Genomic DNA, 15,983 nt, shown 5'->3' with positions numbered 1-15,983 from the left:
TAAAATGATGTGGGTAAAGCAGCATGGTTTGATCAGCATCCTCATGGGGAAACTCACATGGAGAAGCACGTGGGAAAGTAGTTAATATGTGTCCCCCATCCGTCACATCCATTATTATAGTTCAGAGAGATGGTGTAACTTTCTCATTCGTTTCCACCGAAACCCCCTGTTCGGGCCAGAGCGCGTGAAATCGTATGACGTCACGTTCGGAAGTTGGGAAGACAAGACCCGCTTTCCGAGGCTCTGGCTGGAATTGCAGCTTAAATTCAGATTGTTTGCTTTTCATCAGCGCGGATCTTTTTTCCAGGTCGTGTTTTCAAAACAGCACGGCAGGGAGGAGCTGAAGGGAAGAGGGGGGCTGTTGGCAAAAAAAGGGGGGATAAGGGAGGATATGTGCGCGTGTGTGCTTGCCTGCGAGGCGTCTTATCTCCTTCCAATAGATTTAGATTTGCCACTTCCGTTAGTCAACTGTCACCCCCAGGACGAGAGAGGTTCTCAAAGACGTGCGAGGCTCAATTCAAGTTTGAACATGGCCGCCGTGTAAACAATGGCTGCTTCGTGGTAATAACCTCTCACCGCAGTTTCCTTGTAATTGGTATTGTGGTAACAAGGAAGCCAGAATCAGCCTGAGAGCTATTTCAAATGTTTATCGAATATCTCAGAGTACCCCCAACCTAGTTCACCTAATATAAGGTGACCAGATGTCTCTTATTAGCCTGGACAGTCTCTCTCTCTCTATTTTTTTGTCTGTCCCGATTTTTTTCGAACGGAAAACGGGACGCCAAAATGCCCTTTCTTGTAATAATGACTTATCGACATAGAATGTTGGGTATAAATTATTTCACATTTCCATGTCAACAATGTGCCATATTCCAATTTTTTTCAAAAAATTGGAGTTTCCTCTTTGTTGACCTGGAACGAATGCCCTCACTGAAGGAACATGAATTGTTTGTGGACAAGTGACAAGAAAGCTCATTCAGTACAAACTTTGAAAGCTATGCTGCTTAATGCGGTGAACTTTAATCACACATGTGTACATTTTTTCAAAATGTTGTTTGAAAAGAAGGATGTACTGAAGAAGATCCAGTCATCGTTTCTAATTCTAAAGGACTGTTTCGTTGCAGTGCAGTGCATATCACCATATTATGTAAGTTACTTATATAGTATTTATTTATTTAATAAGTTTTCAAACATAAGTATTTATGACAAAAAAGTTTTTATAGTAAAATGTGTGCATTTTGAAATCCCATTTTGTCCCGTTTTTCCTTCAGGAAAATGTGAACAATGTCCCGTTTTGTCATTTTAAGAAATTTGGTCATGTTAACCTAGTATGAATCGGCTAGCCCAAACGATAGCCTCAAAAGTCAAGCATTTAACAGAGCTATGTCATGGTTACAAGTAAGAACATTGGTATCTTTCTGTACAACGAATTTCCATGGCTATTGTCTAAATGTGCACGAAAGTAGTGATGAACTACAGGTTCACCTTTGAGGTTTTGGAGACCCTGAAATTTTGTATAATTCCATATACGTATTTAACAGAAAGTGTGGTTCTCAGTAAGGAACTACCACTAAAGTGACTTTGTGACGACACATTTGTAATTTGTAACTTGGCGAGTGCAATAATGGTCCCACAGACATTACGTTACACTCTACCTCTCCGTTGACGTCAGTTACGTAACGCAGTAAGTAAACCTAGTGGTTCTGGAACTTCAACACTAACGCCGTTGAAAACGAACAAATTCTTCCAGTATATTTAATCCCCCCAAAACAATCGATTAATTTTCATAATTAAACAAATGAAATAATCTCTACAGCACCATTCACTGGGTCTACACGTTCCTGCCACCAGGACACTCAGCATTCAACAAACACTGCACTTCTATACATCCAATCGTAAAAGTAATAGTAAGCGAAATATTCATTACCATTTTCATTCAGTCTGTTTCCCATAATGTGATGATCATGAAAAGGAAACCCTCAATAAGCAGAGGGGTACAACTGCTTTGAATCAACAGAATTCAATTTCTTAAAACAACACAGGATGTAGAATAAAAAAGAATGAAAAAAGTGAAGGACAATTTGCCTACTTTTAAGTCTACTTTCATCGTTGATTGTACAGTGGATCCATGAGTATTACCGTGCAAATTGTCCATGACTATTTTCATTAATTCTTCTCTTACAGCCTATGTTTTTAAGCTATGGATTTTTATGTATGCTGGTGCAGAAGTTGTCAACAGCTTGTTTTGAGTTTTCTCTTACTTACTTGAAGCTCTTATTGGATGAAATAAAGTGCACGGATATGGTTATGTACAATTTTCACGGAAATACTCATGGATCCCACTGTACTACGTGTAGCAAACTAGAAACAGTTAAGTTACCGTCTGTTAAAGAGTAGCTGGTGTTCTTTGCTCAAATACCATGCAACAAAAAAAAAAAGTTAGGATGACCACCCACTACATATACGTAAGATAGTTGTTCACATTTGAGTTATATGCATAGGGTTTATCAGGTAAACTTAGTTCAATTTCTAGGACTACAAGCGAGCCTAGGTTTGAGCGATATAACCCACCTAGCTAGAAGCAGATAATAATAATTGTAACCTTCATAGCCTTTCCATGTGTTTGTTGCTTTATACCAATACACCAAATTGACATTCTCACACCGATAACCACATGGCTTTGGAAACAATTATAATATTCGTAATATCACCATCTCAGATAATCAAAAGTACCTTCCGAAAACCCTGTAAATGTTCAAGATGCCAATATTTCAAATATATCTTTAATTAACAAGTATAAGCATCTTGAGCGTATAGACACATACACACACACCTAAGCATGGTCCCATGTTCATTTTTTTTTATCTCGAACATATGTAAGCTGTTCTGGAACTCACCCAACCTCTTACCAGCGGGTACCTAGCAGAGGATACGCCAGGTGCTGATCATTCAATATGTGTAGCTCTATTTCCACATCTTCAACATCCATCATCTTGAACTGTTTGTCACGGAGCTTATCAAATATCTACTGTCAAACAATACACCGCATTAATTTGACGGTTCGGGTGGACCTTTGACCGAAGCCAGCCAAGCCACTGTCAAAATTTCGCCCCCCTTTTTCGAAAAAAACATGACATTCCAAAATCTGAAAAAAAAAATCGCTTAGAATTTCATCCAGAGAATTCAAGTAAATTTTCATGTGGCTTGCTCTAACTGTTGTATAGATATTCGCAATTGTTTATAGCTACGTAAACCTATTTCATGTCCTCCTCCATAGCCGTGCGGTCTAAGGATTTGGGCTCCGACAGCGGGGGTTCGAGTCCGCCTTGGTTCTCGGCCTGCGAGGACCTGTGGCAGGACGTGCTGACCCCAAGCCACACCATTACCGGTTGAGGATCTACACACCTCTAGGTAGGATTGTGGGAGGGAGACTGGCAGTCGGGGGATAGCCCAAGGCCCTTATGGGCTTTAGAGCCACAGGTTATAAGCCTATTTTATATAACAGCGAAAGCAAGCTACATGAAAATTCACGAATTCTAAACACATGTAATTTTTCAGAACTTGAAATATCATGGCGGTTTTTCGAAAACGGTTTCGCTGGAGTCGGCCAAAGTATCAAAATATTACTAAGGAAAAAAGATACAAACCTCATCTGTATTTTGCAATAATAATAATAATAATTGAAAAACATGTTCAGGGGACGCTCAGAATACACGTCTTATTTGGTCTTCTACTGCAAAAATTTGCAGATCTTCAAATTTATTACTTTCCAATACATCTGATGTACTCACAACCTAGGTTCTAGGTTGTGTCCCAGTCTGTGTAGATCATCAATTTCATCTCTTCATCGTTGGAATTAGTCAATAGTGAAAGAAAAGTGACGTTGAAATACAAAATTTACACAGAGACGGAAAGATTTAATTAAACTAAGTTGCATTGAGGTATACCAATCCATCATATTTCATCTTTGTGGTTCTGGCCGTTTCTGAGAAGTAACATGTTGATGTGATGGTATACATGTTACTTTTTTAAGTTTAGGTTTATTAGTATCCGATAAACAAAACTCACGCTAGTAAGTTTCCCATCACAACTTTCATCTACTTATTTTTAAATCTTATGTATTTATACTGGATGGTCATGTACTGGTGGAGTTTCAGAGAGCATCCCCTTGCTCTCCTGTTGAGTTTAGTTTCAATAACTAAACCTCACATTGTTCAAACAAAGTGAATGAATATGATGATGTACAATTTGAGAGTGCAGATATCTTTGTGCATGACTGTTTTAGATCAATGTGCGATGATGATATTCTAATTTTTCTGAATGGCATATGCATATTTGTTGTAATTCGCAAACAACATATATGTGCCATCATCTTCTAGAATGGAAATAAATTTGAGAAAAAAAAAAACAGGAACATACTACAGAAACATTTAAAATGGCTCATTCCTTTAGTTAAATTTTTAGTCCAATTTTATAGTTTTACTCATGATTCTATCTTACTTCGGATCAAATAGAAATGGTTGGAAATTTCAAGGATTTTTCTGCACAAGTCTGTTATGGCTTTACACTGAAAAAAAAAAATGTTTTATGTCTTCACTGTTTCTGTACTCATGTAATACGATATGGAACCACTGTGTTAAACATTATTGGAAAGGGATTCTGTACATAGAGAATTTGGATTTTAAATTCTAGCTTGTTTTGTTCCCAAACACGTATTCCTGGGCTTCCTTCACAATACTTTTATTGGTCATCAAGCAGACTACATGTGGCATGTAGTATAAACCTAAATTTAACTTATATACCAAAAATAGAACTGCACATATGTATTATATAAAACAATGTCTACAACTAGATAAAGTTATGGTGGTTCTTCTTATTTATTGTTCAGGTAAAAGTTTTGTGATGTGCTGATTAAGATGACTTGGACAACAACTAAGAAAAGATATAGTGTGAAAATTCACATTGAAATGTGAAACAGTAATAAGACTGAACCAACACTGAGCATTAACAAAGACAAAGGGCAACAATGAGCTAGCGCCAGTACTGATTATCTTTGGTCACAATTAGCCACAAAAAATATTATCATGCTTAAATACTACATTTCACTTTTATTTTTATAAAGAATGTTGAAATACAATACTGCTACTGCTCTTAGAAACTGATTACTGCTCTTTGTCTTTGAGGAAATTGAATATTTCTCTTTGCTGTCTCTACAACACTAACTATACAAAACCTGTTTTACAGGTTTTTCTCTTTGCTATATCACTTACAATATACATTTATAAGAGAATCAAAGAATGTGACAAGAAGAAACATATGTCTAACTGGGCCCTAAGCTTTTATATTATTATTTAATGAATTAGGAACTTCATGTGTTGAGGTAGAAACACTGAGTCAAACATGCTTGGGCCACAGCATTTGTTCGCACAACAACAGCCACAACTAAACTGGCATAACTTGAAAATCTTGAGACACTTGTTTCATTCCATTCAGTTCTAGGGTGTGTGTTTGGGTGAAAGACTGAAACAGTTTAGCGGAAAGAAAGAAAACAAGTGAACAGAATTATAGCTTAAGACTCTAGATATTGGCCAAACATGTTAACTTAATCATACTATAAATATGTTATATATATGTGTATGTATATATATATAAAACTGACATTATTTCTGATAAACTAGCAGTTTATTACCATTTACAATGTTGAGTCCAAACTGATACAATTTGGGTGTGTGAATAGTTTTATACGTGAGCCATGAAAAAATGGCATTAATTTGACCAGTGAGATTTTTTTATGAGATAAAACATACCTGTACCAGTCTCTTCCAAACATTAAAACATTCATACATATTTCCTATCGCAAAATCACAATCATCAGCAAGTACTCCCACATGTTCTCCCTCTCATTCTTACATTCTCTCTCTCATACACACAACCACACAAAAACAATATACACAAGAAATCACACGCTCATTCTCTCACACTCACATATACTCACAGGTCAGAATTTCACATGTCCTCAATGTCATGGGCCTTTACACAATAATAATAATTAATAATAATAATATATACATCACAACAGTTTTATCATGGGAAAAATAAATAATGTTCGACATTAAAAAAAATCACCCATCCAGCTATTCTACTGGTACAATGATTCAGATTTACCTTCATACAGTCTTCAGAAACTGGTGACAATTTCAAAATATTTATTATGCAGTTCGAGATACTAATTTCTGCTATTGTCACATCACTATCTTGAGGTATACTGGCTATGAAATATGCACAATAAATAAAATACACATAATGAAATAATACATGCATACCATGAAAGTGATGTAGAGCATACCAACAAAAAAATCTTTGAAAATAACATTAAATACAGATCGATTGTTCAATGAAAAATTGTACAAAAAAGTGATAAATCAGATTACGTGAAAGTATACACAAAAAGTATTTCGACAGGGATGAATACATTGCTTTGCACCTCTTATGCAGTATTCCTCAGATCTAAGTGGAGAGTCCAGCTCTTCTTTGAAAGACAACGTAGTCGCATTTATGCACAACAGAATACGGCTGGACTTCGTGATAAAGGAAATCAATGTTTATTCACGGTCCTTAGCACTCAGGACTGACCATGTGAAAAAAAATAATAAAATGCAGCAGCAACAGCAGCAATTCCTGTAAGGCAGTGAACACGTGTGTGTATGTATGTCAGTATATTTAAGGCCATCTTATAATCATTCTTGTTTAGGAACTTTACCTGTGCATATGTCCTGTAGAAGTGGGTGTATGATCAGAGCAAACGCATCCTGATGACTGCTCCATCTTCATCTATTTGAGCAGTACATCAGATTGAGTTGCACTGTACCCGAGGAGTGTTAACGTTTACATACCTTAGAGTAAAATATATCGCAGATATAGCTACAAAAGAAAAATTATATGCATGCTGTAAGAACGAAGAACAGTTGTTATGTGCGTGAATAATCACTGACATCTACATAAGCAGCCAAGCATCAAGTTGAAACCTACTGGTTATAACTGCATGCCAGAGTAGTTAAAAGTTAATTGGTAAGCCAAAAGCAGTACAAGCAAGAGCTCTCCCATATCCCTGCACAGTGTTAGTAGTTAGCAAAGCAAGTGGCGAAACTTCGGAAGTATATAAGCTGCGAATAAATTAAGCATCAGTACACATGACAGAAGAAAGGGGGAATGCTAGTCCTATTTAATAACTGTTGTATTTTGTAGTAAGTTCAGTTCATGAATTTTATACTTATTTTTCTTTTCTTTCAGTTTAAAACCTTGGAGAACACTCACAACAACAACTTTGAGAGAGGAAGAGAAAGGGGGGGGGGGGGGTTTCTACCTGCGGTGTCTATAATTCTTCTTGCCAAATAGATTTCAATCACTATATGCTTTTGCTTTTTTAATGCACTGTACCTCTTATATTTAATGTCATCTTTTTATAACATGTGAAAACTGTGAGGAAGTAGTGACCTAAATGCCCATTACTTCAACCATGTAACTGTGACACTAATGTGATGTACGAGCTCAGCTTGAAATATAACTATTAAAGATCATCAAATTATTTTCATGAATGTCAAATTCCTACACTGGCCAAACTACCTGGTAACTGGATTTGGACAATGGAAAGAAAAGAAAAATAAAACATGATAGTTATATTTTTTCCAAAACATTTATGCAAAGAAAAGTATGCTTACAAGAAGTGACTTAGCAGAAATTTGTAACTCTGATTGACAAAATATGTAACAAATCTATAAGAAATCTACATGAGATGTAAATATTTTCAAATTGAAATGTTTCAGTATGTAAAATTATTTGTTTCTGAAACAAAACAAAAAAACAAATAATACCCATGATATGATCTTCATTTACAGCTCTGTTAACTGTCCATTTTTTCATGACAACAAATGCACTGCATAGCATGGGCAAGTTTTCAACAGCGGTGCAATATAAAGAGGTAGTGTTGGTGATGGCAGTGCCCCCTGCACAATAAGTTATCTTTAAAGATATGAAATCTACTAGGAACCATAATTATCAGCATCATCATCACCCTCACACCTTCATTTACAAAAAGAACAACGAAAAAATGAAATGTTATTCACATACGTACACTACTACAATATTACTTGGGCGAGGTTTCATAATTTGTACGTTATTATTATATAGTAATAATATTATTATTATATTTGCTGTTACCACAGTCCAAGGATTCTTTTAATATATACTTGGCATTTGTCAGCTTTCCATTTTCTTATTCTAGCAGAAGAATGCAGAATAACTATAGTCATCACAACACTTCCATAGAACTATCACTGCTATTAGGAATGATATACTCACTCGGTACATCTGATACTTGACAGCAGTATTGATGGGCACTTGGTTACAACGGCTTTTCAAAGCTAGGAACCAATTTGTTGGATGAAGTCCAGTAGGATTCTTTTATAGTTTTTTTCTTTAAAACATTTTCTTGTGCATTTTCTAGGGCAAGACAGTTGCTGTATATATTACATTTATCTATATATAATTTTTTTAAGAAAGCCTTATTTTTACAATAAGAATTTCTACCAAAAATGGCACCAACATGAAGATCTTTTTTTCTTTAAAGCTTAACTCTTTTTCTTTTTAAAACTCTTTTCTAATATAAACACTTTTTCAAAAAATGAAAAAAGGAAAGGACATAGCATTGAGGAACAGTTGTAGTGATAGTCATGTGTGCTTTGGTTAGTGAGCCAACCGAGAACAGAGTTCGGGAGTCATCCAAGCTAATGTATTCTCTCACATCGTCATTTATTAAAAATTATAGAAGTGATGGTGCAAAATTTATATATGAAGGGGAGCCGTTAGTACCTACTTGTATGTTAGTGAATTAAGTACCTGAAACTCCCAAACTTACCAAACCTAATTTTTTTTACTAAGTGGGCTAACTCCCAGCATAAACAAACTAACATTTCTCCAAAACATATCACAAAAATTTATATTATGAAGTTCTTTCAAATTGCACCATTTTACTTACCAAAAGAAGAAAAAAACTACCACCGCTTGGACTCTCCCTTCCCCCACCCTCCACACACCCCAGTATTGTTAAGATGTACACCAACAACGTACCCGGCACACTTAACTAATAATACAATTAATTTCTTATTATAGAAAAGCATTCATAAACAGGAACCTTAGTAATGTTAGCTAAGATAGGAACCTTGGATGCTGGGACATGTACCTTCGCAGCATGTTGTGAAGTAATGTCTATCGTGTTCATTTTCCCACCCTTGAAATATTCCATCTAAACATAGCAGATGGCACTGTACCTGCAACAGCTTTCAAAACATGTGCTACATACCAGTGCTTCTCTTTTAAAAAAACTAACATTTCTCAATGGCAATGCACATCATCAGCATGTGGAGCCTGGCAGTCGAATTGAGCACGCCAAACCCCATGCTTTTTCACATTCTAGTTGTCCCCCACGTTAAGGTATAATTCCCTTAAAACACTACACCATAGATATAACCCACACAATCACACTGGACAGTATATGATGGATAATCATTATCATTGCCATTGATTTTCATAGCCATCATTATGATTATCATCACTTCACCTGCTCTTACTTCAGTACTATTTTTTTAACAGCCTGTTCCTGTCCCAGCAGCAGAGAACAGACTGGTGGAGTGACTTCCCTTTCTTCCCCCTTTGGAAGAACAAGGCAGACACTCCTAGGATAAAGAGTGGTCACGGAGGGAACCACCCATGCGAGGTTTAGCACACATTAAAATTATTTCTTTTGGGAGGGGTACAGTCAAGGTTTGCAGAATTCATATAACCTCGCAACCTATCCATGCTTTTTTTTTACTTCCCTCCGCACCGTACTCAAAAAACACACATTCTTACATATTGGACCCTAGCAATAGCTCTAAACAGAAAAACTCTTCTGTGGAATAACATGGCATTACAACCAGCGAAAAAGGACATATACACAAACAAAGCTAATCACTGTTATGACTTTCTACATGCCAAAAATTACAGAAAAGCAGCGAGGTGTTTCGACAGCCAGCTCTTCACTCTTCTATACTTTATAATAATAATAATAATTATAATAATAATCATATATACAGGTAGCCCTAGTTATCAAAAAGGACACTCCAACATACGAAAAATGACATACTACGTGATTTTTTCCCATTTTGTGTATGCTTAATCTGGTAGCAATAATAGCAGCACAGTTTTACCAAGTTCATACCTTTTATACATTGTAAAACGAAATTTATAGGAATATTTGATTCGGCTGCGGTGCGGAACTTGAGTGTGCACATATTAATCACCGAGCCGAGATATTGTATACACACACACGCACGCATACACACACATTCCAATAACAACAAATTTACTACACATGCTGCTGATGGGAGAAAGGGGAGGGGGAAGCTTCTTAGTTTTATCTTCTGAGCACGACGTCACAAGTCTCAACATGCCTAGCTTGGCTGGCGGTTTTTTTGTGTATAATTACAAGACTAACACATACACACATCTACACTCAATATACTATGATTCGAATTCACATCATGTAAATCTTTTTCATTAAAACACAAGATTCTTTTAAATATCTTTCTTTTTCTGCTACTAATTAATCAGTTCATAGGAATTCTTTTAAGAAATAGGAGAGTTTTTTCAGTCATGATGCCTATTGACCGGTGACAGTGGTGGCAGGTGATGCAACCTCGCATTGACGATCCAGTTTTGGGCTGTTGCTTTGGGTGCTAGCGATGGTCTTCGATGAAATGTTGGCGTTGGAGTCCGTATTCTCCGCTGCAGCTTTGGCGAGGGCCGTTATCTGGTTCACGACATCCTCCATCTCGTCCGACAGCCCCATCGACGGCGACTCGGAAGAAGGTGGCGGCGCGGACGACGCCGGGGGTTGCGGGGGTGGCGGCGGGGGTGGCAGAGCGGGACTAGGGTTGGTCTTGGTCAGCCTGGGGTGATGCTCGGCTTCGCAGTGCATCTTGAACTCCAGCAGCGTCAACATCGTCTCGCTGCAGGTCTTGCACTCGTACTGCACCTGAACCAAACGGATGGTGCCCCTGCTGTCGGATTTGCCCTGGTAGCACACCACTCGCTGGTGGCCCAAGAGGGCCGCCTCTGTTGGGAATGCGAGCTGGCACTTCTTGCATACGAAACCTGCCTCCTTGTCCACTTCTCGACAGAGTGGAAGGTCACTGGGCCGAAGCACATCAGATGGTTGTTTGGCGTCTACCGTGACCCGCACCGTGGCGACCCCCGGCTCCCCGAGCGTCGCGTTCGCTGCAACTTCCTGCAACGCCGACGGGGGGAGGTGGAGTAGAGCAATGGGAGTTCCACCGCCACCTCCGAATCCTGGCTCGAAAAGCACACCGCTTCTTCCTCCAGCTGCTGCAACGAAAAATAAGAATACGGACATATAAAACCATTGCCAACAACACAACAGTTCACAGTTTAAAACAAATGAACAAACATGTTACGAGATTCATCAGAATGACTTGTTACCCAGTGCAGTTCTACGATTAGTGTTTCTAAGAAGTAAGAGAGTAGGATAATCCACTTGTATCTTGAAGACGTGGCCATCACGTTCGCCAGATTACTTGGCCATCGTGTTCGCCAGATTACTTGGCCATCATGTTTGCCAGATTTAACTCTGAACATTCCTGCATTTGGCATACTTGTACTGTGTTCACTCAGTGCATGATTTCAGTACATTTTCAAGACATAAAACAATATGTGTGCATACTAACGGATAGGCTTTTACTATAAAGACATTCATGATTTATGTATGTTTGAAGAACTCACAGGAATATCATTACCGAATTCTCGGTACCATCCCCACTAGGGTTGCTGGGCCTCCAAGTTATGTTTAATGACCTGTGTAGGAATCGCAGTATTTGAAATATATACTCTACTGTAATGGATTTGGCAGGGCTATATTATTTGTGAAATCAACAAGGGCCTGACGTACGCAAGGTAGGGGGGTAATAGGGCTACAACCCCTCCCAAAATGGAGAAAATCAAAATCTTCAAGTGAAATCAGTAAAGAACTCTGGAAAAACAGAATTGGTAAATTCATCCCTCCCCCTAAAATTACCCTATTCCTGTCTTTGAAAAATTTTTAAAAGTAAAAGGAAGATTAAAAATGTTAATGAAATATTTTTTAACGTGTCTTGCCAGCAGAACACAGCTATGTAATATTCACCTTTACAATTCCAGCCCCCCCACACAAAAAAATGCGTACTTTAGTGAACACGGGAGAATGTTAAGTCAACCGATTTGATTGATTTATTGACTGAGTTGGTGTTTATACTTTATGCACAGTAAGGCTAATCGGGACTGGACCCACAGTTTAAGGTCGGATCCGAACCACTATGTGCCTCCAACGGGTGTTAAGTGAACCGAGCTCAAAAACGTAACAGTTGCTTCAGTCGTCCGACACAAGGGAGAACACATTCATCAATACAGCGAATTAAAAACCTTCTCAACATCTGAAATTCCAACTTACAACACTATCTGTGGAGGTTCAACGATCAAAACTCCTTCTAGCCACCACCTGCCAACCACATCCAACATTCACGTCACGCTCAAATCTCCCCCTCAAAAACCACGATGAACAGTAATTAATGCATCAAAACATGACGTCACATCCGCGTTCGTCTTGATGGTACATCCGATCCTTTTCTTCCTGTGCACAACACTTAGTGAAAAAAAATGGGGAGTGGAAGCACAGTAGGGACAATAACTTTGCTTCTGGAGTGCAAATTGCGTCAGCCTAATTCCCCCCATGTAGCCAGGCCTCTCGCGCCCTATTGCCTTCATTAATTAGGCCTTCCCTCCTCCTCCCCGCAGTTGCGTCGCGAGGAAGTGTCATTCGGAGCAAATTACTGCTAATTACAAGTTCAATTAACTATTCTAACGTAATCGCCAGTTTCCTGCTTTAAGCCCAACTGACAGTTCTCGTGATGGTCTCCTGCCAAGACCATTTCCATGGGAGAACGAAGGGAAGTGGTAGGTTTGGACTGCCTTGTTTTGGAACAAAGTTTCTTTGCGTAGAATTAATAGGAATTACAGTCTCCGTGCTACAAAACAAAATTTCCTGGAAGGTTATTGGATATTGGGACTCTCAAATCAATATACTGTTACTACTTCGGCTCTTGCCACTCTCTTTGATGACATGGTTAGCGTAGTATGATGTAAAGCCATGGCGTGCTAAGTTGGAAATCTGACTAAGGCACGTACATACATTTCATCACCATTTATGATCACTGTTACGATTCCATGGACAGCGCGTTTTAAATCTACTTTATGTTCAGATGGGCCAATTGGGACTGGAACCCGAGACAGGTAACATCGGCGCTACTTCTTCGCTTCAAGTAGTCCTCGCGATGCTCCAGCTCTGAAATTATGGGGCCAACATCAAGGACCGAACCTAGGACCTCTAGCACAAAACGGAGGGCAATACGCAATTCAGCTACACGTCTTCAACAGCTTCGATGAGATGGCACCGCGATAGCTTAGCGGCCAACGCTGTCACCTTGTAACAACGGGTCCAGGACAGTGTTGTCACAATCGGAAATAGGAATTTTGCTTTTAAGGATTCAAAATTTTCCACCTTTTCATCTAATTTTCGCTTCATCTTTAAAAACTGAAATTAATAGTTGCTATAATCAGTAGTAGCAGAACTGCTAATAAACACTCACTGTCTCACAGAAAGCATTATTTCTAAGAAACAATAGGATTTACTGAATGGATGAAGTTAGCAAATTGAAAACTTTCGAAAATCATACGAAATATTACAATTTTTCATAAAAATATGTATTTGTTGAGTTAATAAAATAATTTTAAAATATGGTAACTGGAAGGTATTAATTGTGTTCCCAAGCTGAATTTTTACACATTTTAAAATTTCCGTACGTTTTGAAGGGATAAAGAAAGGTACTTCAATCACCTTGGCCTTAATAGTGATCCGGATATCATCAATTTTGAAATTTTTACTCGAAGTTCTGTGCGCCTAGGGAAATTTTCCCTTATATGGCAACATTGCTCCAGGGTTCGATTCCTGGTGGAGGCACACTGAACACTGGTTCAGATCCTACTTAAAAACGCCAGTCCAGTCCATGTTAGTCAATACACATACACAGTACTTGAAAAACAAACAAAACATCCTGAGATCACGTTTACAAAGATTGGAAGCGAGTCAACCATTCAGCACATTACCATATACATCGAACGATTGTTTATTCCGTTTCCTATTTAGGCTACTCTTTCGCCATCTGTTATTTATAAACTACATCTCACGTTTTTCCGATGTTCCGGAGAACATTTCACTCCGAACAATAATCACGAAGTCCATGAATAGACCCTGCCGTGATATTACTGTCAAGCACGAATTGCGATCGCATATGTAAATTAAATGATGCTATCTCCGAGACAATAAAACAGGGGAAGGTGTTGATGTTGGTCTCCAAGGACAAGCGGAATATTAACGCGCAGAGGAAAGGAGCGATTGGCCTCGATAAACTCTTATTGACGCAATCGTGGGAAAGTTCTCTCTGGCTCGAGATGGATACGAGAGAAAGGTACGGTGCTCAGTGAGTGCAGTGCTAATGATCGTCTTATCTTTTTCAAGTATGGGGCAGAGACGAGACTAGACACGATCTAGCCTCGAGTTAATAATGCTTGTCTTCTTCTCGGTCTCGAGTTACAATTGATTGTCTCGTTCTCGGTCTTGAGTTACAATTGCTTGTCTCTTTCTCGGTCTCGAGTTACAATTAATTGTCTCCTTCTCCGTCTCGAGCTACAATTGATTGCATCGTTCTCCGTCTCGAGTTACAATTGCTTGTCTCTTTCTCGGTCTCGAGTTACAATTGTTTGTTTCGTTATCCGTATCGAGTTACAATTAATTGTCTCCTTCTCGAGTTACAATTGATTGCATCGTTCTCCGTCTCGAGTTACAATTGCTTGTCTCTTTCTCGGTCTCGAGTTACAATTGTTTGTTTCGTTATCCGTATCGAGTTACAATTAATTGTCTCGAGTTACAATTGATTGCATCGTTCTCCGTCTCGAGTTACAATTGCTTGTCTCTTTCTCTGTCTCGAGTTACAATTGTTTGTTTCGTTATACGTATCGATTTACAATTAATTGTCTCCTCCTTCTCGAGTTACAATTGCTTGTCTCTTTCTCGGTCTCGAGTTACAATTGTTTGTTTCTCTATCCGTATCGGGTTACAATAATTGTCTCCTTCTCCGTCTCGAGTTACAATTGATTGTTTCGTGCTCCGTCTCGAGTTAAAATTGATTGCCTGGTTCTCATGTTACAATTGCTTCTTTCGTTGTCGGTCTCGAGTTACAATTGATTGCCTCGTTCTCATGTTACAATTGTTCTCCTCCCGCCTCGGATTTACCATTACCATATTTTGTATTGTGTTATTTTGCGTAATATTTCTATCCACTTTTGACTAATCGCGACGACGAGAATGAATGATGCTGTGATGAACGAACACTCACAAACTAACACCCATTTCCAGAGCCACGAATCTGTGGTACGTGAGCTAACCATTCCACACGCTCAGTTACAGAGATAGCATCTGGCGAAAATTGTGCTGAAGAGCGAGTTGCCACTTTCAGCAGTGTAACGGCACGGTAATGGGCTGCGAGATGAGAGGCCCTGGGTTTGATTTCCGGAAAAAATTCGCAGAAGATGCAAATACAATGGCGAGGCCTAGGATGTCATAGTCATGTCAGTTTGACGGATGGCACGTGACCTCAAGACACACTAAGAGTTCTGAAAAACAGTTCAGAATATCGCTCAATGTTATACAGTAAATTCGCTGATCGAGATCTGAACCAATGACACACTGAGTTGAGCAATATCATCAGTCGCCAGAGCATCGTTAGCCTACAGTGATGCAATGTACGGGAAGGTGCTGAAGTTCTGTTTGAAACGGTACA

At 38.6% G+C, this 15,983-nt stretch overlaps 1 protein-coding gene across 2 annotated transcripts in view; it reads right to left on the bottom strand.

Moving 5' to 3' along the window:
- Nucleotides 1-6,477: 6,477 nt before the first annotated feature.
- Nucleotides 6,478-15,983, bottom strand: part of zfh2 (Zn finger homeodomain 2) — a 150,466-nt gene continuing 140,960 nt past the window's right edge. Inside the window, exon 4 of one of the 2 annotated variants that reach the window (XM_083143611.1) lies at nt 6,478-11,421. In XM_083143611.1, coding sequence (XP_082999737.1) covers nt 10,697-11,421 — 725 coding nt within the window. In that variant the 3' untranslated portion in view covers nt 6,478-10,696. The remainder of the gene's footprint in view (nt 11,422-15,983) is intronic. The other variant, XM_083143612.1, reaches the window with a different exon arrangement.

The sequence above is a fragment of the Lepisma saccharinum genome, chromosome 22, assembly GCF_977018435.1.
Source record: "Lepisma saccharinum chromosome 22, izLepSacc3.1, whole genome shotgun sequence".
Lineage (NCBI taxonomy): Eukaryota > Metazoa > Arthropoda > Insecta > Zygentoma > Lepismatidae > Lepisma > Lepisma saccharinum.
Note: the sequence above shows the minus strand (reverse complement) of the source record. Positions and strands in the feature narration are given on the sequence as shown.